Genomic DNA, 22,626 nt, shown 5'->3' on the forward strand with positions numbered 1-22,626 from the left:
AAATGAAAAGAAGTTGCAGCATTGATTAAAAAAGCATAAAAGAGACATTTACTGTCTGATGTTACATCTGTAGGAGTGTACTGAGACTGGGTTTTGTTTTGGAGCACATTCATATATTTTGTTTGTAAAAAAAAAAAAAAGATAAAATATAAAGTTAATTGTATTTTGGATGAATAAAAAAGCAATGATTAGTGCTAAGGATGTATAAAAGACAAACAAAACAAAGGAAATTGCTGTATTTTAGTGTTGAACTAGGCTTTCTAACTGTTCTACTTTCTGTCTGCCACTCGTGGCTAATTTACATGTGAGCACACAGCCGGGGGGGGGGGGGGGGGGGGGGGGGGGGCTAACTCCACTCCTGCAGCAGGGGAGACTGATGAAAAGCTTGAGGATGTAAGATTGAATAAATAAAATCCTAGAGTTGACCAGTTCATTTTATAAATGTACATATTTTTTTATTTTGGTGATGATAAACTAAACAGATGTTATGATAAAAATATTTGCTTGAGTCAAAATGTCCAAAAATTTGCTTTCAGCACAATAGGGTGATTAAGGTGGTTAAATGTTTCTCGTACGTATAGTGCTGCTTTTCAAACGTGGAGCTTTGTAAGACGCATCTAATTCTGAAATCTCAGCTTCCTGAGACAAACGGCTGATTTCCTATGAAGCTTGATTATATGATCATGCTTCATGATCATTTATGAACATATATAGCTCGTCCAAAATTGTCATATCCATGGGTTCAGAATTGAAGTTTCATCAAATCTATTTAATTTCAGTGAGATCAGACAAGGAATGTGAACGTGAGAGCAACATTTGTGCATGGCGAGATACCCAACTTCGCCGCTCTGTCACGACCACACCCCCGCGTTGAAAGATTTGTTTTTCATCAGAGTAAACTTCAATGGTTTTTCAACAGGTGGACGTCATTTTGAGGTGTGTTTGCTCATCCTACTTGGAGCAGTGATGCTCCAAGTAAAACATGTCATTTCCTGTTGCCAACAGGTGGCGCTACACCTGTTTCGGATTTTTCCACTGCAGATGTGTTCAAAGTCAGACTACAATCATGCACAACAAATTTGGATCAGATTAGATTATTTATGGCTGAGTAATGGCCATTTTTCTTTTCATGGCGTGATTTCGAAACGACCTCAAATTTTGACGCGCCGCCACGGTCACAAACAACCGTAAAAACTTAAAAGCTTCGCAATTTAAGATCGGACATGTGTTTAGTTTACAAAACCAAAGTTTGGAGTCATTGTTCAAAAATCTCTAGGAGGAGTTCGTTCTAGAACGAGGCCTGCAAAGGACCAAAATAGAGCAAAAATGACATATTGACATCAATATAGCAGACTTCCTGTGCGACTGACAGCTTGGTCCCAAGAGACTTTTTTGTAGGTTTCCATCTGATGAACATGTCCTGTAAATATCAAGCTTGTATGTTAAAGAACATGGCGGAGCTCTCAAAAACAAACATGGTAGGTGGCGCTATTGAGCCGTTTTTTGTTCACCCATGCAAGTGCTGTGTATCTAAGTTGGAGATATGTAAGACGCCTCTCATTCTGAAATCTCAGCCTCGTGATACAAACGGCTGATTTTTTATGAATTTTTAATTATCTGACTGCAACGCAATCAACCACTTCCTGTTTGGTGGTGGCTTGCGCAGGCACCGTCAGGTGTACACCCATGAAACTTTAGACGATGAGAGAAGACCCTTATGAGTATCTCCTGTTGTAATTTTATGAATGTCGGACAAAGCACAGAGAAAAGATAGGTCAGAATGTGACATAAAATGTATTTGTCAATATCTAGGTGGCGCTATGGAGGTCGTCCAAGATTGTCATATCCATTGGTTCAGAATGGAAGCCTCATCACCTCTATTGAATTTCAGTGAGATTGGACAAGGAATGTGCACGTGAGAGCAACTTTTGTGTGCATGGCGAGACGCCCAACTTCGCCGCTCTGTCACGACCACACCCCCGCATTGAAAGTTATGGCTTTTTATCAGAGTAAACATCAATGGCTTTTCAACAGGTGGACATCATTTTGAGGTGTGTCGGCTCATCCTACTTGGAGCAGTGATGCTCCAAGTAAAACATGTCATTTCCTTTTACCAGCAGGTGGCGCTATACCTATTCCAGATTCTTCCACTGCAGATGTGTTCAAAGTCAGACTACAATCATGCATATCAACTTTGGATAATATTGGATTTTGCATGGCTGAGTAATGGCCATTTTTCTTTTCATGGCGTGTTTTCAAAATGACCTCCATTTTCGACGCGCCGCCACGGTCACAAACAACCGTAAAAACGTAAAAGCTTCGCAATTTAACATCGGACATGTGTTTAGTTTACAAAACCAAAGTTTGGAGTCATTATTCACAAATCTCTAGGAGGAGTTCGCTCTAGAGTGAGGCCTGCAAATGTCCAAAATGAAGCAAAAATGACATATTGACCTCAATATATCAGACTTCCTGTGCGAGTGACAGGTGGGTCCTTTCAGACTTTTTTGTAGGTCTCCATCTGAAGAACATGCCCTGTAAAAATCAAGCTTGTACGTTAAAGCGTATGCGGGGCGTCGGGACAAAAGTCACTGTAGGTGGCGCTATCAAGCCGTTTTTCTGCGCCCATGCCAATCTCCTATAAAATACGAAATTTTTCGCGACTCCTGATGTGTGTGCCAAATTTGGTGAGTTTTGGGGTATGTTAAAGGCCTCAAAAAGGCGACTCTTCCGGTAGAATAATAATAATAATAATAATAATTAAAGCCGCAAGCGGCGTTGTATGGCCCGCAGACGCAACCCGCCTCCACGCCCAACTCTACGGACCACCGCTGACCTCACCGCCCTCACAGCCCGCAAATTAAAAGCTAGTCAAGGCTGGATTTGCTAATTATGCTAACTATGCTAACTATGCTAATGTGGCTAAAAGTGCTAGCATAGCGATCAGCATCATTAACTGAATCAGAAAAACACATTACCTAAAATGCTAATTATGCTAACTATGCTAGCTATGCTAATGTGGCTAAAAGTGCTAGCATAGCGATCAGCATCATCAACTGACTCAGGAAAACACATTACCTAAAATGCTAATTATGCTAACTATGCTAGTAATGCTAATATAGCTAAAATTGCTAGCATAGCGATCTGCATCATCAACTGACTCAGAAAAACACATTCCTCCATTGGTGAGAGCTACATGTCATAAGTTGATAAAAAACCTACTTTTTCCAAAATGGCGGCTTTTCTGTTGATTTTTTCTCCATAGCAACCATTTTATGTTTTGGTACCCTCGGGAGGACGAACAGATTGACGTCAGTTTCGGACAAATCGGTAAAAGTAAACTTTTTGTTGTCCTTAGCAACAGTGGTTTTATGCTAACCACGCCCACATTCCTTATATGTCCATATCCAGTGTTTTTCAATGTATTCTGTTTCAGGCATTAATGCATGCATTCAATTTTCATTGTATTGTATTGAAATACATGGGAGTTATAATACTGCGCCACTTTGCTAGCTCGCCACGCGCACGCCGTTCAAAATCTACAACTTCTAATTCCAACATTTTTTCCACAGTAGCTTGCCATTGATGTCAAAAAAGTTTCGAGACAATCGATGAAAATTCCAACGACAAGTTTACGTTTGAATCTGGTGGTAAAGGTGTTTTTTATTGAAAATTCAAGATGGCTGCCTTTTCCCGAGGTCAAAGGTCAACGAAACTCCAGAGGTGATTGTAGACTTACGCTATGGACATGCACGTCAAATTTCGTGAAAATCGCTCGAAAAAAAACTTCATTTTTCTATATTGTGTAAAAACGCGAAAAACTCAAAATGGCAGATTTTGGCACAAAATGGCCGCCAAACCGTAGGTTGTGTCGCCATCACGTAATGATTTCAAAACTTTCTTTGGATATACCCGACAAAGTTATCTGGGTTTCGTTAGCCGATTCTTAAAAATAAAATCCGAAAAAATTTTTTTTTGCCGAGTCAGCACTTTTTTTTGCGATCGTTTTTTGTTTACCACGGCCACATTCCTTTATCGATTTTGTCGTATGTGACATCGTTTTGTTCAGTGTGGGCCAGGGTATCGCATATTTCAGTTTAAGGCTATTCCGATAAAATATGTGCGAGCTAGCTAAAATGGCGACGGTTGCGAATTCGCCACGCGCACGCGTTTCAAATTCTACAACTTCTAATTCCAACATTTTGTCCACAGTAGCTTGCCATTGATGCCCGAGAAGTTTCAAAAAGATCGATAAAAATCCCTAGGACGAGTTTTCGTTTGTATCCGTTACTAAAGGTGCTTTTTTATGAAAATTTAAGATGGCCGCCCATTGCCAAGGTCAAAGGTCAACGAAACTTCTTTGGTAGTTGTAGAATCGTGTTTGTGGCATGTGTATGCAATTTCGTGAAAATCGCTTGAACAAAAGTGTCGTTTTCCCATATTGTGAAAAAACACGAAAATCGCCATTTCTCTGAGTTCGCCACAAAATGGCCGCCAAGCCGTAGGTCGTGTGGCCATCCCATAATGATTTCATAACTTCTTTGGGATATCTCCAACACCCGTGTTTTGGTTTCGTAACTGTATTTTTAAATATTTTTTTTTGGCCCCATAAGCGATTTTCGGCCCATTCATTTTTTTTACGGGAACGCTCGCCGTGATGTCATCGTCGTGGGGGGGGTGACGTTCTCTTTGCCGAAAATTCATTTTCAATTTATCCTAGGTGTGTGCCAATTTTGGTGAGTTTTCGGGTATGTGGCGGGGGTCAAATTTGAGCTCAACGGATCCGTAAGAAAGAAGAAACGTAATAATAATTAAAGCCGCAAGCGGCGTTGTATGGCCCGCAGACGCAATCAGCCTTCCACGCCCAATTCTACGCAACACCGCGGCCCTCTCCGCCCTCACCGCCCTAGAATTATGCTAACTATGCTAGTTATGCTAATATAGCTAAAAGTGCTAGCATTGCAATCAGCATCATCAACTGACTCAGAAAAACACATTCCTCCATTGGTGAAAGCTATATGTCATAAGTTGATAAAAAAACGACTTTTTCCAAAATGGCGGCTTTTCTGTTTATTTTATCTCCATAGCAACCATTTTATGTTTTGGTCCACTTCAGAAGACGAACAGATTGACGTCAGTTTCGGAAAAATCGGTAAAAGTAAACCCTTTGTCGTCCTTAGCAACAGTGGTTTTATGCTAACCACGCCCACATTCCTTATATGTCCATATCCAGTGTTTTTCAATGTAATCTGTTTCAGGTATGAATGCATGCATTCAATTTTCACTGTATTGTATTGAAATGCATGGTAGTTATAACAGTGCGCCACTTTGCTAGCATGCCATGCGCACGCCGTTCAAAATCTACAACTTCTAATTCCAACATTTTTTCCACAGTAGCTTGCCATTGATGCCCAAAAAGTTTCGAGATGATTTATGAAAATTCCAACGACAAGTTTACGTTTGAATCCAGTGGTAAAGGTGTTTTTTATAGAAAATTCAAGATGGCCGCCTTTTCCCGAGGTCAAAGGTCGACGAAACTCCAGAGGTGATTGTAGACTTACGCTAGCGACATGCGAGTCAAATTTCGTGAAAATCGCTCGAAAAAAAGTTCATTTTTCCATATTGTGTAAAATCGCGATAATCTCAAAATGGCAGATTTTGGCACAAAATGGCCGCCAAACCGAAGGTCATGTAGCCATCACGTAATGATTTCAAAACTTTCTTTGGATATACCCGACAAAGTTATCTGGGTTTCGTTAGCCAATTCTTAAAAAAAAAATCCGAAATTTTTTTTTTTTAGCCGAGTCAGCACTTTTTTTTGAGATCGTTTTTTGATTACCACGGCCACATTCCTTTATCGATTTTGTCGTATGTGACATCATTTTGTTCAGTGTGGGCCAGGGAATCGCATATTTCAGTTTCAGGCTATTCCGATATAATATGTGCGAGCTAGCTAAAATGGCGACGGTTGCGAATTCGCCACGCGCACGCGTTTCAAATTCTACAACTTCTAATTCCAACATTTTGTCCACAGTAGCTTGCCATTGATGCCCGAGAAGTTTCAAAAAGATCGATGAAAATCCCTAGGACGAGTTTTCGTTTGTATCTGTTACTAAAGGTGCTTTTTTTTGAAAATTCAAGATGGCCGTCCGTTACCAAGGTCAAAGGTCAACGAAACTTCTTTGGCAGTTGTAGAATCGTGTTAGTGGCACGTGTATGCAATTTCGTGAAAATCGCTTAAACAATAGTTTCGTTTTCCTATATTGTCAAAAAACATGAAAATCGCCATTTCTCTGAGTTCGCCACAAAATGGCCGCCAAGCCGTAGGTCGTGTGGCCATCCCATAATGATTTCAAAACTTCTTTAGGATATCTCCAACACCCGTGTTTTGGTTTCGTAACTGTATCTTGAAAAAAAAAAAATCGGCTCCATTTGAGATTTCGGCCCCATTCATTTTTTTTACGGTTTTGCCGACTGTGACGTCATCGGGTTTGGGGGGGGGGCGTTCAGTTCGCCGAAAATTCATTTTGAATTTATCCTAGGTGTGTGCCAATTTTGGTGAGTTTTCGAGTATGTGGCGGGGGTCAAATTTGAGCTCAAAGACGCAGTAAGAAAGAAGAAACGTAATAATAATAATAAAAATGAAACGAAGCAGAAACAATATAGAAGTTTTTGCAGTCAGGTGGCCTATGTATTTCAATGCGGCCTGTCTTTTACTATAGGCTGGGCATGTCTTTTTGGCTTTAAACCCGTTCTTTGAGGGCTTTTTGGGGCTTTTTTGTGTCTTTGTCGTCATTTTTGCGACTACAAATTTGTCGTTTGTGTGGGGGTGTTGTGCGTGTGTGTGTGTATTTTTGTTGCGTTACACAATTGTCGTCTCGTTGTGTGCTTTGGGCGACTTTTGACCCCATTTTTTGGCGTTTTGACGCGTTTTTTTGACGTTTTGGACTTTTTGAGTGTTCGACCCTCGTACCAGTTACAATATGGTCCTTGCAGTCTATGACTGCTGCGGGCCATAATAATAATAAACATTCGAATTACAATAGGGTCCTTGCACTCCGTGCTCGGGCCCTAATAATACATGTATCCATCCAATCAAATAAAACTGTATTAAAGCCTTCAATCTGTAGCATTTTATTTTCTCATCTTGTGTTTGCACAGCTCAGTTTATGGTTTACAATCTGCTTTTCTCATTTGATTCATTCAGCTTTTATGATGGAACCCAGATTCAGAAGACTGGCTAGTGGCATTCTGAATTTGTCAGACTCATCGGAAGCCTATTCCTATAAGAAGGCAAAAAAAGGAAAGCCATGGATGAAGCCCTTGTCCCCGGAAGCAGTACTGGAAAAGGCAACAAAGAACCTGCTGGATCATCAGGGAGATCTTTCCAACAGAAAGCATCTTCTTGGCTTCTTTGAGATCCAGTTTGGTATTTTCCAGGGCCAGACATTCAAATGGCTGCTGGAAAATGCTTTAGGTTATGCTGCCTACCTTGTTGCTGCTATGAAGAGAGATCCAACAGGGGGTAGTAAAGACACCAAGGATCATGCCAGCAACAAAGAAAGTTTCAGAGAATACATGGAAATGTTTCCATCTGCCAAAACTGCTGTGGCGATGAAAGAGGAGCAGTGGTCACGAGAGAAGACACAGCCTAGTTTGTCCAGCCAGCCGGGACCATCGATGGCATCCTCTTCTTCTCAGACTCCATCAACGTCTAATCCTTCTGCTGCAAGACCTCCCAGTTCACCACCACATCCCAAAACTCCTCAGCCCATCTCCACCGCGTCTCTCTCTTCCCTATTAGTGGGTAATTTGGCCAAGGACAAAAACATTGAGAAAGCTGTAAAAAGGCTGGCGTCCCCATTTAAAGTCAGACCCTGTAAGAAAACAATTCTCTTTTTTTCCAAACCCTGAGTTACATTAAATCTTATTGGCAGTGGATGTTAATGCTGTGTTGTTGTTGTTTTTCAGCTTTGATACATGCACGGCCACATTCCACATCCACAACTTTAAACAAGCCAGCTGGATCCCTTTCTTCCTCACCTGCGCTTGTAGGATCCCCCTTCACCCTCGAAGCCTCCCCCTCCTCCTCCTCCTCCTCCCTCCCAGTAGCAGGACCCTCTTCCCCACACCCAACTGTGGAAACCTCCATCAATCCTCCACAGACACCACCAGCCTTTGGCCCTAAAGCCAGTGAGGAGTTCTCCACCGCTGCAGGTCCAAAAACTCCCACCACATTTCTACCCGTGTCGAGTGAAGTGGACGACAGCACGCTTCTGGCAGAAGCACTCAGATGGGATAAATCTCACTCAGCAAGTATGTACATTTTATATAGAATTTTTTATGTATTTACTCAAGCATGCATTTAAAGAAAAAAAAAAACACACACACACACACACCACTGACACCAACATTTTTATTTATATATTTAAACAAAACCCTTTTGCATTTGCTCTGACTGAAAAAGCTTTAAGGTTTAAGTGTCCCCTGAAATTTTAAATTTTATCCATGCACAAATTCTATTAATAGACTTTTTACCTTCTCTTTTTCCTTTCAGCACAAAGAGTGTGTCTTCCAGCCGGCTGGCTCCACACACTGCCTGAGGTGGACCAGAGATGGATGTCCAAAGCTCTTTTCAAATGGACAGCGCAAGGACATCCTGAACTGGACTTCAGCAGGGTGGACAGACTGTGGTGGTATCCTCCACAATTCCCATTGCACGTCACCAATGTCCCTCAGCCCGAAGACTATTTTGGCAGCCCCCTCTTCCTTTGGATGCCCCGAAAACTCTGGCAAGTCAAGCTGACATGTCCTCATTCAGATTGCCACAAAGGGCTTCTGACCTCATCTGGTGTTCATCAGAAGATCAGGCAAGTTATTTCTCTGGACATAACTTACTTTGTGGCATCTGAATATTTAGTTTGCAAAATATGCAAAAGAAAGGTCATCAGCTGGAGCCATGCCATCGTCTCCCAGCTGGATGTGGGGCACAGGGGGCAGTTTCCCTGCATCCTCACATCCAAGCTTGCCTGTGACCTGAGGGTGGTCACTTTGATGCGCCAGAGGGGTCTGGGAAACAGCAGCAGCCAGATTAGGAAGAAGGTGCAGGAGAGTCATTCAGAAGTGTGGCTGAAGAAGACTGTCCAGTACCTGACGGACTGTAAACAAGTCAAAGGGGCTGTTGAAAAGGGTCTCATAAGACCAGTCACGTTTTCACCTCCCCCTCCAATGCCTACTGTTCCAAAGCACAGGTGGATGATGCAGGTCTACGCCCAAGATGTTCTCCAGAGGCTGACTGAGGTCAAGGCCTCAGTGACATCAACTTATGGACGCATCTTGAAGCTGGACTCCACCAAGAAAGTGGCTCGGAAACTGGCTGGAAGGGGTTTTGGAACAGCGACCTGGGCAACAAATGTTGGCAATGAGCACGGCCAAATAATAATGTCTGTGCTCACTGCTAGCGAAGGTTTTGGCTTGGGGCCAATGATCGAAGGGCTAATAAGGAGATATGCAGTGGCTGGGGTACCTCCCCCTGAAGTGCTTTACGTCGACAGAGACTGCTGTGGAAACACGCTTCTTCGGCGAATGTTCCAGAAGTGGAAAGACCTTCACATCCGCCTGGACATATGGCACTTCATGAGAAGGTTTTCGGTGGGCTGCACCACGGATTCACACCAGCTGTATGCATCCTTCATGAGGCGCCTCAGCCACTGTCTCTTTATGTGGGATGAGGAAGATCTGACAGCCCTCAAGATCGCAAAGCGCTCCGAACTTTCTGCCAGGCTCACCAATCCCTCAGATGCTGACGTGCTGAGGTCCATTAGCCGCAGTGAGTTAGCCCTGCACTGCAGGAGAACGACACGTGGCTCTCAGGAGACTCTGGCTCTCATCAAAAGCCTCATCCAAGCTTTTGACGGGGACAATGGCCGCGACACTCTGGGGGTCCCTCTGATCAACTCGGAACGCATGGCTGGCATTTTAGCTGCTCAGGCAAAACATGTGGCCTGCATCCAGGATCCCCCAGGCATCCAGCTGTACACCAGGACGGGAACAATCCTGAAAGGAGGACATCGTTTGCCCACATACCGCTGTGCCAGAGGTTCAACATCCCTTGAATCTTTTCATCTTCACCTGAATAGGTTCATCCCTGGTAAGTAGTTCTTTTATCTTTCCTTGAAACACAAAAATCCTAAAATATTGTAAAAAATATACAAAGCCATATGTATTTATGCATGGAAACGTGTGTTTTGTTTTGTTTTTTCCATGGATACTACAGGCACCCTGGCAAGTGATGTCTTCTTCCAGGCCTACCTGTTAGATGGGCTGGCCAGGTGGAATGAAGACCGCGCTGTAACCGCCACATCAGACAAGCAGCAGCAGCCATGCTCCTACGACCATCTCCTGCGGCATGCTGCTAACAGTTTGTCTGAAGAGGTCCTTGGCCAGGAAATTGTTCCCTATACTGGGCCAAGGAAATACACAGGTATGCACACTTTTTTTGAAAAGAACTTCAAAACCTTTTTCTTCTTCTAATGAGTGCTTTGCCTTTTACAGGTGAACTTCTGGGGTGGAGTACCTTTACCAGCAAACTGGTAAAGTTCTCCAAGATTACAGACAGGCTGTTGAAGAGTCGGAGACAATGGACATGGAGATTGAAGACAGCTTCAATGAACCCGAAGAGTTTGAAGACTTCACTGTGGCCACTTTGGAGCCAGTGAGGACCTTCACAGTCTCTTCAACATCATCTTTGGCACCCACCAGCAGTCTGTCAGCTCCAGACCCTCAGCCTGGCCCCTCTTGGTCTCCTCCTCCTCCTGAGGGTCCCTCAACGAGTGCGACACACTCAGCGCCTGGACCTACATCACCATCTCCCTCTTCATCACCTTCCGCCACCACCTCTGTTCCCCCTTGTGTCTTATCCCCCGCTGAACAGAGCAGTGAGTTTAGTTCAACTTTTCTATTGAAAAAAGAAAAAGTAAAGTAGTATGTATGTTTTTTATTTATTTACCGGTATTTTGTTTTGCAAATGGGAAAAAGGTCTAGGAGTGCTTTCATTATAAGGATTTATCATGTTACTGTTTATTAAGGGATTTGCTTTTTTCTTTTACAGCCTCCAAAACAGATCTGCCAGCAACCCCTCAACAGTTGGACTCTTCATGTGACGTAAGACTAAGTTCTTTTCAAAAGCATAAATGTCTTTTTTCTTTTAATTTGATTCACTAATTGTTGTTCTTGTTTTATAGGATTCTGTCGGCCCTGACAACGTGGAGGGTTATGGGGCCGTGCAGGAGCTGGCTGATTTCTTGGTCGGCCTCCGGCACAATAACCTTGTGGTGACTGCAGAGGAGTCAAACCGGATCGTTTCCCTGTGGCAGTCATTGGGGGATTATGACAAACAAAAAACAGTTTACTCCCAGCGTCACCAAGCCCACCTGAAGCAGGGTAGATTTAGAGCAACCAAAAAAATTGTAGCCCCCGGCGTCGAAAGCACAAAAAGGTGAGTAGACAAAAAACACACAAGAGCTGAGCCACCAAAAGAAGTGACACAAAACAAAATGTTTGGTTTTAAAATAACACTTTAAATCATATATCCTTGTTTTTTTGTCCTTACTTTTCCCCTTCTTTTTTCATTCAGGTGTTTTATCGGGGCTCACAGTCCTGCACAGTGGCCAGACTGCAACCGAGTGTCAGAGGCCATCTTTGTGAGACTCTGTGCCTTGTACCCAAACGCCGTCCGATGCGAAGGGAAGAAGGTTTCTCGGTTCACTATGGTGGTGCGAATGTACAGGACGATTAGAGAGTGTGTCGTCTCAAATGCCAGAATTATGAGCGAGACCACCATCCAGCTCCCAGAAGTAAATGCTGCTACAGTCACACAATGGTAAGTAAATTAGAATGATTTTAATACATGACATTTTCAGTCTATATGAATACATTTTCAACAACATCAAACAGAAAAATATAAGAAGCTGTATCCTCCAGAATGCATAGAGGAAAATCAAAACAGTTTAATCAAAAAATAGGATCAAACAATAGTAGGGGGGGCTTTTTCATTTGTCTTGCATCTTATAAACACAAAGGCAGCTGGAGCTGTTACCCTGTTTTGATTCTATTGTTGAACCTTTTCATTTTGCACATATTTACAGGTACAGCAGGCGGTGCCGGGCACAAGAAAAACTCATTTTAAACCAGGGCATCCCACAACCTGCTGCTTCCATGGCAGCTACAGAAAAACTTCCAGATCCACTCCAGAAAGGAACACCTTTACAGATGGGGACCTCAGCTCAGCCGCACATTTTTGTGCTTCCGCCCAACACTGCTGGGGAGGCAAAACTTAAGGCAAAGCCACAGCTGCAGGCACTAGCACCCCAATTGAGTTCTACACCCTTCATCATCCCATCAGGATCCACCTCACAGGTTTTGGTTCCTCCCGTTTTAAATGTCCCATTCAGTTTTGTCCTGCCTCCTCCTCCTGCCGTGCCGATCATACTTGCTGTGCCGCCATCACCTCAGCCTCTTTCCAGCACGCCATACACGACACAACAATACCGAAAGAGGAAAATGGAAGCAGAAAAAATGGGTATTATGAAAAGGAAATACATTAAAAAAACAGAAACCATTACGTGCAGCAAATGCGGTGGAAACAGACAGCCACCATCCCACCGTCAGTACTTTGGGAACTGGTTTTGTGAAGCAACAGAGACTCAGTCATTTGACAATTGGAGGGCTGAGCTACAGAAGCGTGGGTATGGGAAAAAAAAGGGAGGAAATGACCCACCACCACCAGCACCACCACTTTAAACAAAAAGCAGTCCTTGCACAGAAAAACTTGCACATCCAAAGCACCTAATGTTTTATACTGGTTTATATAATTTTTTAAACATTGTAATGACACCATCTTTTATATATGTTTTCTATAATATTTTGTTGGTGTTTTCTGTAAGAATTATTGTGTTTTTTAAGCTTCAAGTTGTCTTTCTTGTTTAAAAGGACCACCACCAACACCACCACAAACAGAGCAGTCCTTGCACAGAAAAATCTGCACATCCAAAGCACCTATTGTTTTATATCGGTTTATTTTTGTGCTTTTCTATATAGATTTTGTTTTTTCTAAAGTTAAACATTGTAATGATGATACCATCTTTTATATATTTTTTCTATAATATTTTGTTGGTGTTTTCTGTAAGAATTATTGTGTTTTTTATGCTTTGAGTTGTATTTGTCATTTAAATTTGCTATTTCAATATTTCAGTATTTGATCAAAATATAATAATTGAATTTTTGGATAGAAACTGTCATATGGATGCCATTTACGGAGGTATTTGCATTAAAGAACTTTTACATGAGCACTTGAGTATTTTAATTTGTGTTCATCTTTTAAATCAACAGTCAGATTTTAGAAGATTGTGAATACATTACATCTGTAGTTGTTTTTACACAAATAATTATATTGTTATGCTGCTGTAGTACATTAATTCATTTTGTTCAATTCATTTTGTTTCAAGATTCAAAGCAAACTTTATTGTCAATCTTTATAATGTTTTCAAATACATTTAAATTCATTTTCTCTTCAAACTCCAGTCTAAAGGAATCTAACTTCAAATTACAGAATGAAATGACCAACAAATAAGGTGAATATAAATATAAAAAAATAAAGTCACTGTTACAATAAGGTGAAAAAAAAATCTTAATTTTTCATATAGTTTATAATTCCATTATTAATTTCATATAGTTTAGAACTCTATTATTAACAAATCTCATTTGCTATGAGGCCTGGCAAACTTGGCAGAAGAGGTTAAGAAAGCCACGAGGCCAAAAAAAAAACAGTTCGAACGCGTCCGGTGCGGGGCTCGAACCCGCGGCCTCTGCATGCGTTCCTACAAAACTTGAAAACTTTACCTCGTCTGATGGGCGCAGTCCTTGGCGCAATGGATAACGCATCTGACTACAGATCAGAAGATTCTAGGTTCGACTCCTAGCTAGCTCGGCTTTTGGTCACTTCCACATTGCTAAAATGAGCAATTAGCCAACCCACACTGCAAATCATGAAAATCCCATAAGACACACTCAACAATCACCCTGTTTCTAGACCCAAAGCTTACCCTCACCTTGTCTTTCACAGAAAACATTTCATCTTCCGTCACATTCGAGTGCCTCTTTCGGCTTTTATGGCCACCATTTTGCACAATCTTTCAGACATCATATTTGCACAAGTGAGCTGTTATCTGATAATCTTCACTATCTTGTTGCATGCGCCAAAACAATTTCACCAGAAGGTTGAATGTTCTCAGCTGTAAACGCAATAGATGTGTCGTTCACATCTCATTGGATTAGTACCTTGTTTTTTTTTTCTTCAAGGGCTCTGAAAGACTTTCATGCCTGGCTAGCTCAGTCGGTAGAGCATGAGACTCTTAATCTCAGGGTCGTGGGTTCAAGCCCCACGTCGGGCGATGACTTGACTGAAGCTGTCAGTATGATTTCAGTTAAGCTAGTTGTTTGTTGTGCCATTGCACAAGTAAAATGGTGCTCTGGTCATCCTCCAATCCCCCCCCCCCAATAAGCTTCAGTTACTCCACCAGGAATTGGTTGCTAAGAATCACTAAAGGTGTTTGATGATCCTTAAATGAGTAGTTCTTAACGTGCCTGTCAATGTTCAGCAATCATTATGAAACATGCCAATTCTTTGCAAAAAGATCATTGAAAAATGTTTGTATGGACACAGAATTCCTCAGCAAGCTGCATTGGATGAAGGAGACAGAGGCTTACACCTCTCTTTAGCAGAACCTTGGGATAGGGGAAAAACATCAATGACTAACAAGAACTAAGAACCAAATTAGCTAAACTGCATATAGGGAGTGATGTTATCAAGGTACACCAAGTCACAGATGCTTGCTCAAGACAAGACATTTCACCAAATCTTGCCTTTGATGGTTCAGTGTCGCACTAGCATCCCCTGTTAGCAGAAGGCCTGAGTCACAATGGGTCCCTTTCAAGGAGTCTGTGGGACATGGTATATCCATAAAGAGGCCTGGAAAACTACTGCTCCATTCCCTTCGATAGCTCAGATGGTAGAGCGGAGGACTGTAGATGAAGCGGGACAGGTATCCTTAGGTCGCTGGTTCAATTCCGGCTCGAAGGAAGAGCTTTCACTTAAGGTGGGCTGACTGTCTTTTTTCTTTGGCAAATGGACCTTTGCCTTTCATTGGCTGAAAAAGCAAAAGAGGATCTTTGCGCTCTGCGGGCCACGTGAATACAAACGCATGGGGCTAGTGGTGCAATGGATAACGCATCTGACTACGGATCAGAAGATTCTAGGTTCGACTCCTAGCTAGCTCGGCTTTTGGTCACTTCCACATTGCTAAAATGAGCAATTAGCCAACCCACACTGCAAATTATGAAAATCCCATAAGACACACTCAACAATCACCCTGTTTCTAGACCCAAAGCTTACCCTCACCTAGTCTGTCACAGAAAACATCTCATCTTCCGTCACATTCGAGTGCCTCTTTCGGCTTTTATGGCCACCATTTTGCACAATCTTTCAGACATCATATTTGCACAAGTGAGCTGTTATCTGATAATCTTCGCTATCTTGTTGCATGCGCCAAAACAATTTCACCAGAAGGTTGAATGTTCTCAGCTGTAAACGCAATAGATGTGTCGTTCACATCTCATTGGATTAGTACCTTGTTTTTTTTTCTTCAAGGGCTCTGAAAGACTTTCATGCCTGGCTAGCTCAGTCGGTAGAGCATGAGACTCTTAATCTCAGGGTCGTGGGTTCGAGCCCCACGTCGGGCGATGACTTGACTGGAGCTGTCAGTATGATTTCAGTTAAGCTATTTGTTTGTTGTGCCATTGCACAAGTAAAATGGTGCTCTGGTCATCTTCCAAGTCCCCCCCCCCACAATAAGCTTCAGTTACTCCACCAGGAATTGGTTGCTAAGAATCACTAAAGGTGTTTGATGATCCTTAAATGAGTAGTTCTTAACGTGCCTGTCAATGTTCAGCAATCATTATGAAACATGCCAATTCTTTGCAAAAAGATCATTGAAAAATGTTTGTATGGACACAGAATTCCTCAGCAAGCTGCATTGAATGAAGGAGACAGAGGCTTACACCTCTCTTTAGCAGAACCTTGGGATAGGGGAAAAACATCAATGACTAGCAAGAACTAAGAACCAAATTAGCTAAACTGCATATAGGGAGTGATGTTATCAAGGTACACCAAGTCACAGATGCTTGCTCAAGACAAGACATTTCACCAAATCTTGCCTTTGATGGTTCAGTGTCGCACTAGCATCCCCTGTTAGCAGAAGGCCTGAGTCACAATGGGTCCCTTTCAAGGAGTCTGTGGGACATGGTATATCCATAAAGAGGCCTGGAAAACTACTGCTCCATTCCCTTCGATAGCTCAGATGGTAGAGCGGAGGACTGTAGATGAAGCGGGACAGGTATCCTTAGGTCGCTGGTTCAATTCCGGCTCGAAGGAAGAGCTTTCACTTAAGGTGTGCTGACTGTCTTTTTTCTTTGGCAAATGGACCTTTGCCTTTCATTGGCTGAAAAAGCAAAAGAGGATCTTTGCGCTCTGCGGGCCACGTGAATACAAACGCATGGGGCTAGTGGCGCAATGGATAACGCATCTCACTACGGATCAGAAGATTCTAGGTTCGACTCCTAGCTAGCTCGGCTTTTGGTCACTTCCACATTGCTAAAATGAGCAATTAGCCAACCCACACTGCAAATCATGAAAATCCCATAAGACACACTCAACAATCACCCTGTTTCTAGACCCAAAGCTTACCCTCACCTTGTCTTTCACAGAAAAGATCTCATCTTCCGTCACATTCGAGTGCCTCTTTCGGCTTTTATGGCCACCATTTTGCACAATCTTTCAGACATCATATTTGCACAAGTGAGCTGTTATCTGATAATCTTCGCTATCTTGTTGCATGCGCCAAAACAATTTCACCAGAAGGTTGAATGTTCTCAGCTGTAAACGCAATAGATGTGTCGTTCACATCTCATTGGATTAGTACCTTGTTTTTTTTTTCTTCAAGGGCTCTGAAAGACTTTCATGCCTGGCTAGCTCAGTCGGTAGAGCATGAGACTCTTAATCTCAGGGTCGTGGGTTCGAGCCCCACGTCGGGCGATGACTTGACTGAAGCTGTCAGTATGATTTCAGTTAAGCTATTTGTTTGTTGTGCCATTGCACAAGTAAAATGGTGCTCTGGTCATCTTCCAAGCCCCCCCCCCCCCCCCCCCCCCCCCCAATAAGCTTCAGTTACTCCACCAGGAATTGGTTGCTAAGAATCACTAAAGGTGTTTGATGATCCTTAAATGAGTAGTTCTTAACGTGCCTGTCAATGTTCAGCAATCATTATGAAACATGCCAATACTTTGCAAAAAGATCATTGAAAAATGTTTGTATGGACACAGAATTCCTCAGCAAGCTGCATTGGATGAAGGAGACAGAGGCTTACACCTCTCTTTAGCAGAACCTTGGGATAGGGGAAAAACATCAATGACTAGCAAGAACTAAGAACCAAATTAGCTAAACTGCATATAGGGAGTGATGTTATCAAGGTACACCAAGTCACAGATGCTTGCTCAAGACAAGACATTTCACCAAATCTTGCCTTTGATGGTTCAGTGTCGCACTAGCATCCCCTGTTAGCAGAAGGCCTGAGTCACAATGGGTCCCTTTCAAGGAGTCTGTGGGACATGGTATATCCATAAAGAGGCCTGGAAAACGACTGCTCCATTCCCTTCGATAGCTCAGATGGTAGAGCGGAGGACTGTAGATGAAGCGGGACAGGTATCCTTAGGTCGCTGGTTCAATTCCGGCTCGAAGGAAGAGCTTTCACTTAAGGTGGGCTGACTGTCTTTTTTCTTTGGCAAATGGACCTTTGCCTTTCATTGGCTGAAAAAGCAAAAGAGGATCTTTGCGCTCTGCGGGCCACGTGAATACAAACGCATGGGGCTAGTGGCGCAATGGATAACGCATCTGACTACGGATCAGAAGATTCTAGGTTCGACTCCTAGCTAGCTCGGCTTTTGGTCACTTCCACATTGCTAAAATGAGCAATTAGCCAACCCACACTGCAAATCATGAAAATCCCATAAGACACACTCAACAATCACCCTGTTTCTAGACCCAAAGCTTACCCTCACCTTGTCTTTCACAGAAAACATCTCATCTTCCGTCACATTCGAGTGCCTCTTTCGGCTTTTATGGCCACCATTTTGCACAATCTTTCAGACATCATATTTGCACAAGTGAGCTGTTATCTGATAATCTTCGCTATCTTGTTGCATGCGCCAAAACAATTTCACCAGAAGGTTGAATGTACTCAGCTGTAAACGCAATAGATGTGTCGTTCACATCTCATTTGATTAGTACCTTGTTTTTTTTCTTCAAGGGCTCTGAAAGACTTTCATGCCTGGCTAGCTCAGTCGGTAGAGCATGAGACTCTTAATCTCAGGGTCGTGGGTTCGAGCCCCACGTCGGGCGATGACTTGACTGAAGCTGTCAGTATGATTTCAGTTAAGCTATTTGTTTGTTGTGCCATTGCACAAGTAAAATGGTGCTCTGGGGCCTCATTTCTAAAACTTTGCGTAGGATTTGCGTCAGAAGTGGCGTACGGATGAAACATAGGACGTGCGTACGCACAGAAATATTCGGAGTTATAAAACCGTGCGCACGCACATCCTACGCATCTTTCCCTTAATAAATCACAACCAATTCTAAATGCTGCGCAGCTTTTGCGGCCTCATCACACGCCCATAGTTGCCCATAAATAGTCCGTGAAACGCCCACAAATGAATATTCATTGATTCTGAAATCATGCCAAACACGGAGAGAAAATCAAAAAAACGTAACTTCACTCAATGTGAAGTAGAAGTTATCGTTGGCGAGGTGGAAAAGAGGAGAATAATGTTGTTTGGAGGACACAGTGTGGGCATTAATAATGTCAAAAAGGCACGTGAGCGGCAGACGGCGGCAGACGCCGAAAATGCTGCAGCCTCACAACCTCGGACCGTGGCCGAAATAAAAAAGAAAAGGTCGGACATCAAAGTCAAAGCAAAAAAACGTCTAGCGCTGTACCACCCCCCCCCCTCCCCCCCCACACAGACACACACCCCTGGCAGACACGGGTGTGGGGGGGGGGGGGGGACACCGGAGCTGACCCCTCCTGATGAGAGACTGGCGGCAATAATTGGGGAATCCCTTTTAAGTGGAGTGGTGACTGAGGCGGAGGGGGACACCGACGCGCCAGATGCACGGGGTGACACACCCCCAAAAGCCCGCAGAGGAAGTCGGAACCGGCTCATAAGCCACTCGTCCTCGTTTGCCAACAAGTCTCCTTGCTGTCTAAAGATACGTTCACTCCGAATTCTTCCATTTGCCACATCTTCTAAGAGCGCAAGATCAGCCATTGTGCGTCATTACGCATTGTGATGGGGCATTTTATTTCCATCCATTTAATTACATCTGAAAAGCTACAGATGTCGGGTATAATCGACGTGGAAATGGGAAATTGATCAGCGCAAATGTAATTTCTTGTTGCTTTCTGAATGGTTGAGACATACGCCATACATTGTTTTATGAAAAATAAAACAAACTAAAGGCATATGCATGAATACCATAATTCTGTAGCTTATGAAGAAATATTTTACTATGAAAACAACTTTCCCCAGTGGAGAATTAATGCATCTCTCTCTATCTATCCATCTGTCTGTCTGATTGCTCCTATATCTGCTCCGCCAGACGGACACATTGACGGGAATATCAGTTGTGTACATTATTTCGTTCTGTTAACTATATTATTTATATTATTTATGAGGATGAATTGCACAACATGCCAATATTGCAGAACATGTTTCACTTTTCTTTTTGCAAATATGTGTTCATTTGAATTTCGGTTGTAATTTTCGTTTGATTTTTTTATTTGTTTCACTGCTGATCGATCAAACGTGTTCGTGTTCGTGTAGGCTGTTAATTGTAAGACTTGCTTTGTGAAGTCTTCATGTTATTTCTGAGAGGCAGGATCGTCATTTTCACTTTCACGTGTTTCTTACATCTGCCGACGGTGTCGCCGTTTCTCATTTCACCCGTTTTTGTGCGTACGACTGGGTCAGAGCTTGCGTGAAGGACCGCACATTTTCCCGTCAAGTTTGCTTTTTATAAATCTCAACTATTGCGTAGAGAGTGGCGTACGCCTTCTTTTGTGCGTACGCAACGTTTATAAATGAGGCCCCTGGTCATCTTCCAAGCCCCCCCCACAATAAGCTTCAGTTACTCCACCAGGAATTGGTTGCTAAGAATCACTAAAGGTGTTTGATGATCCTTAAATGAGTAGTTCTTAACGTGCCTGTCAATGTTCAGCAATCATTATGAAACATGCCAATTCTTTGCAAAAAGATCATTGAAAAATGTTTGTATGGACACAGAATTCCTCAGCAAGCTGCATTGGATGAAGGAGACAGAGGCTTACACCTCTCTTTAGCAGAACCTTGGGATAGGGGAAAAACATCAATGACTAGCAAGAACTAAGAACCAAATTAGCTAAACTGCATATAGGGAGTGATGTTATCAAGGTACACCAAGTCACAGATGCTTGCTCAAGACAAGACATTTCACCAAATCTTGCCTTTGATGGTTCAGTGTCGCACTAGCATCCCCTGTTAGCAGAAGGCCTGAGTCACAATGGGTCCCTTTCAAGGAGTCTGTGGGACATGGTATATCCATAAAGAGGCCTGGAAAACTACTGCTCCATTCCCTTCGATAGCTCAGATGGTAGAGCGGAGGACTGTAGATGAAGCGGGACAGGTATCCTTAGGTCGCTGGTTCAATTCCGGCTCGAAGGAAGAGCTTTCACTTAAGGTGGGCTGACTGTCTTTTTTCTTTGGCAAATGGACCTTTGCCTTTCATTGGCTGAAAGAGCAAAAGAGGATCTTTGCGCTCTGCGGGCCACGTGAATACAAACGCATGGGGCTAGTGGCGCAATGGATAACGCATCTGACTACGGATCAGAAGATTCTAGGTTCGACTCCTAGCTAGCTCGGCTTTTGGTCACTTCCACATTGCTAAAATGAGCAATTAGCCAACCCACACTGCAAATCATGAAAATCCCATAAGACACACTCAACAATCACCCTGTTTCTAGACCCAAAGCTTACCCTCACCTTGTCTTTCACAGAAAAGATCTCATCTTCCGTCACATTCGAGTGCCTCTTTCGGCTTTTATGGCCACCATTTTGCACAATCTTTCAGACATCATATTTGCACAAGTGAGCTGTTATCTGATAATCTTCGCTATCTTGTTGCATGCGCCAAAACAATTTCACCAGAAGGTTGAATGTACTCAGCTGTAAACGCAATAGATGTGTCGTTCACATCTCATTGGATTAGTACCTTGTTTTTTTTTCTTCAAGGGCTCTGAAAGACTTTCATGCCTGGCTAGCTCAGTCGGTAGAGCATGAGACTCTTAATCTCAGGGTCGTGGGTTCGAGCCCCACGTCGGGCGATGACTTGACTGAAGCTGTCAGTATGATTTCAGTTAAGCTATTTGTTTGTTGTGCCATTGCACAAGTAAAATGGTGCTCTGGTCATCCTCCAAGCCCCCCTCCCCAATAAGCTTCAGTTACTCCACCAGGAATTGGTTGCTAAGAATCACTAAAGGTGTTTGATGATCCTTAAATGAGTAGTTCTTAACGTGCCTGTCAATGTTCAGCAATCATTATGAAACATGCCGATTCTTTGCAAAAAGATCATTGAAAAATGTTTGTATGGACACAGAATTCCTCAGCAAGCTGCATTGGATGAAGGAGACAGAGGCTTACACCTCTCTTTAGCAGAACCTTGGGATAGGGGAAAAACATCAATGACTAGCAAGAACTAAGAACCAAATTAGCTAAACTGCATATAGGGAGTGATGTTATCAAGGTACACCAAGTCACAGATGCTTGCTCAAGACAAGACATTTCACCAAATCTTGCCTTTGATGGTTCAGTGTCGCACTAGCATCCCCTGTTAGCAGAAGGCCTGAGTCACAATGGGTCCCTTTCAAGGAGTCTGTGGGACATGGTATATCCATAAAGAGGCCTGGAAAACTACTGCTCCATTCCCTTCGATAGCTCAGATGGTAGAGCGGAGGACTGTAGATGAAGCGGGACAGGTATCCTTAGGTCGCTGGTTCAATTCCGGCTCGAAGGAAGAGCTTTCACTTAAGGTGGGCTGACTGTCTTTTTTCTTTGGCAAATGGACCTTTGCCTTTCATTGGCTGAAAAAGCAAAAGAGGATCTTTGCACTCTGCGGGCCACGTGAATACAAACGCATGGGGCTAGTGGCGCCCCCGGCCGCTGGTTAGTCGAGTTCGATCTCGGTCATTCTTGGTTGTGATATCCAATCAAATCACTTACTTGCAACCAAGATTCGAACCTCTCCTCCAATAAGCTGTTCTCTAGCGTACGACATCTCGCCCAAGAGTAACCTAGAATTACCCAATCAGTTGCCACGATGAATGTCCGGGGCGATGACAAAGGACTAACCAATGAGATGCAAGAAGAGAGAAGAGCGCTTGAAGGAAAAAAAAAAAAAAAAAAGAGCGCTTCATTTGCATTTGC

General features: G+C 43.0%; 2 protein-coding genes and 14 non-coding genes across 16 annotated transcripts; all 16 read left to right on the plus strand.

The window, feature by feature from the left end:
* The first annotated feature begins 7,084 nt into the window (after positions 1-7,084).
* Positions 7,085-10,596, plus strand: LOC144992517 (uncharacterized). The gene is made up of 5 exons (XM_078949209.1): positions 7,085-7,879; positions 7,972-8,316; positions 8,558-10,150; positions 10,277-10,434; positions 10,555-10,596. The coding sequence occupies exons 1-5, from the start codon at positions 7,213-7,215 to the stop codon at positions 10,594-10,596; spliced, it is 2,805 nt and encodes a 934-aa protein (XP_078805335.1). The 5' UTR covers positions 7,085-7,212.
* Positions 10,572-14,060, plus strand: LOC144992537 (uncharacterized). The gene is made up of 5 exons (XM_078949256.1): positions 10,572-10,937; positions 11,111-11,163; positions 11,244-11,497; positions 11,636-11,881; positions 12,147-14,060. Exons 1-5 carry the CDS (start codon positions 10,640-10,642, stop codon positions 12,799-12,801), a joined length of 1,506 nt encoding a protein of 501 aa, XP_078805382.1. The 5' UTR covers positions 10,572-10,639; the 3' UTR covers positions 12,802-14,060.
* Positions 14,061-14,377: 317 nt separating this feature from the next.
* Positions 14,378-14,450, plus strand: trnak-cuu (transfer RNA lysine (anticodon CUU)). Its single transcript has one exon. It is a non-coding gene; the product is annotated as a tRNA-Lys (tRNA).
* A 600-nt stretch (positions 14,451-15,050) lies between these two features.
* trnay-gua (transfer RNA tyrosine (anticodon GUA)) lies at positions 15,051-15,139 on the plus strand. Its single transcript is given in 2 exon segments — positions 15,051-15,087; positions 15,104-15,139. It is a non-coding gene; the product is annotated as a tRNA-Tyr (tRNA).
* Positions 15,140-15,263: 124 nt separating this feature from the next.
* trnar-acg (transfer RNA arginine (anticodon ACG)) lies at positions 15,264-15,336 on the plus strand. Its single transcript has one exon. It is a non-coding gene; the product is annotated as a tRNA-Arg (tRNA).
* Positions 15,337-15,725: 389 nt separating this feature from the next.
* Positions 15,726-15,798, plus strand: trnak-cuu (transfer RNA lysine (anticodon CUU)). The gene has a single exon. It is a non-coding gene; the product is annotated as a tRNA-Lys (tRNA).
* Positions 15,799-16,400: 602 nt separating this feature from the next.
* Positions 16,401-16,489, plus strand: trnay-gua (transfer RNA tyrosine (anticodon GUA)). The gene is given in 2 exon segments: positions 16,401-16,437; positions 16,454-16,489. It is a non-coding gene; the product is annotated as a tRNA-Tyr (tRNA).
* Positions 16,490-16,613: 124 nt separating this feature from the next.
* Positions 16,614-16,686, plus strand: trnar-acg (transfer RNA arginine (anticodon ACG)). Its single transcript has one exon. It is a non-coding gene; the product is annotated as a tRNA-Arg (tRNA).
* Positions 16,687-17,076: 390 nt separating this feature from the next.
* trnak-cuu (transfer RNA lysine (anticodon CUU)) lies at positions 17,077-17,149 on the plus strand. The gene has a single exon. It is a non-coding gene; the product is annotated as a tRNA-Lys (tRNA).
* A 615-nt stretch (positions 17,150-17,764) lies between these two features.
* On the plus strand, positions 17,765-17,853 carry trnay-gua (transfer RNA tyrosine (anticodon GUA)). The gene is given in 2 exon segments: positions 17,765-17,801; positions 17,818-17,853. It is a non-coding gene; the product is annotated as a tRNA-Tyr (tRNA).
* Positions 17,854-17,977: 124 nt separating this feature from the next.
* trnar-acg (transfer RNA arginine (anticodon ACG)) lies at positions 17,978-18,050 on the plus strand. Its single transcript has one exon. It is a non-coding gene; the product is annotated as a tRNA-Arg (tRNA).
* A 388-nt stretch (positions 18,051-18,438) lies between these two features.
* Positions 18,439-18,511, plus strand: trnak-cuu (transfer RNA lysine (anticodon CUU)). The gene has a single exon. It is a non-coding gene; the product is annotated as a tRNA-Lys (tRNA).
* Positions 18,512-20,779: 2,268 nt separating this feature from the next.
* trnay-gua (transfer RNA tyrosine (anticodon GUA)) lies at positions 20,780-20,868 on the plus strand. Its single transcript is given in 2 exon segments — positions 20,780-20,816; positions 20,833-20,868. It is a non-coding gene; the product is annotated as a tRNA-Tyr (tRNA).
* Positions 20,869-20,992: 124 nt separating this feature from the next.
* Positions 20,993-21,065, plus strand: trnar-acg (transfer RNA arginine (anticodon ACG)). Its single transcript has one exon. It is a non-coding gene; the product is annotated as a tRNA-Arg (tRNA).
* Positions 21,066-21,454: 389 nt separating this feature from the next.
* trnak-cuu (transfer RNA lysine (anticodon CUU)) lies at positions 21,455-21,527 on the plus strand. The gene has a single exon. It is a non-coding gene; the product is annotated as a tRNA-Lys (tRNA).
* A 600-nt stretch (positions 21,528-22,127) lies between these two features.
* On the plus strand, positions 22,128-22,216 carry trnay-gua (transfer RNA tyrosine (anticodon GUA)). Its single transcript is given in 2 exon segments — positions 22,128-22,164; positions 22,181-22,216. It is a non-coding gene; the product is annotated as a tRNA-Tyr (tRNA).
* The last annotated feature ends 410 nt before the right edge of the window (positions 22,217-22,626 follow it).

Source organism: Oryzias latipes, chromosome 6 (assembly GCF_053564925.1).
Source record: "Oryzias latipes strain Hd-rR chromosome 6, Olatipes_Hd-rR_3.1".
NCBI classification, from domain to species: domain Eukaryota; kingdom Metazoa; phylum Chordata; class Actinopteri; order Beloniformes; family Adrianichthyidae; genus Oryzias; species Oryzias latipes.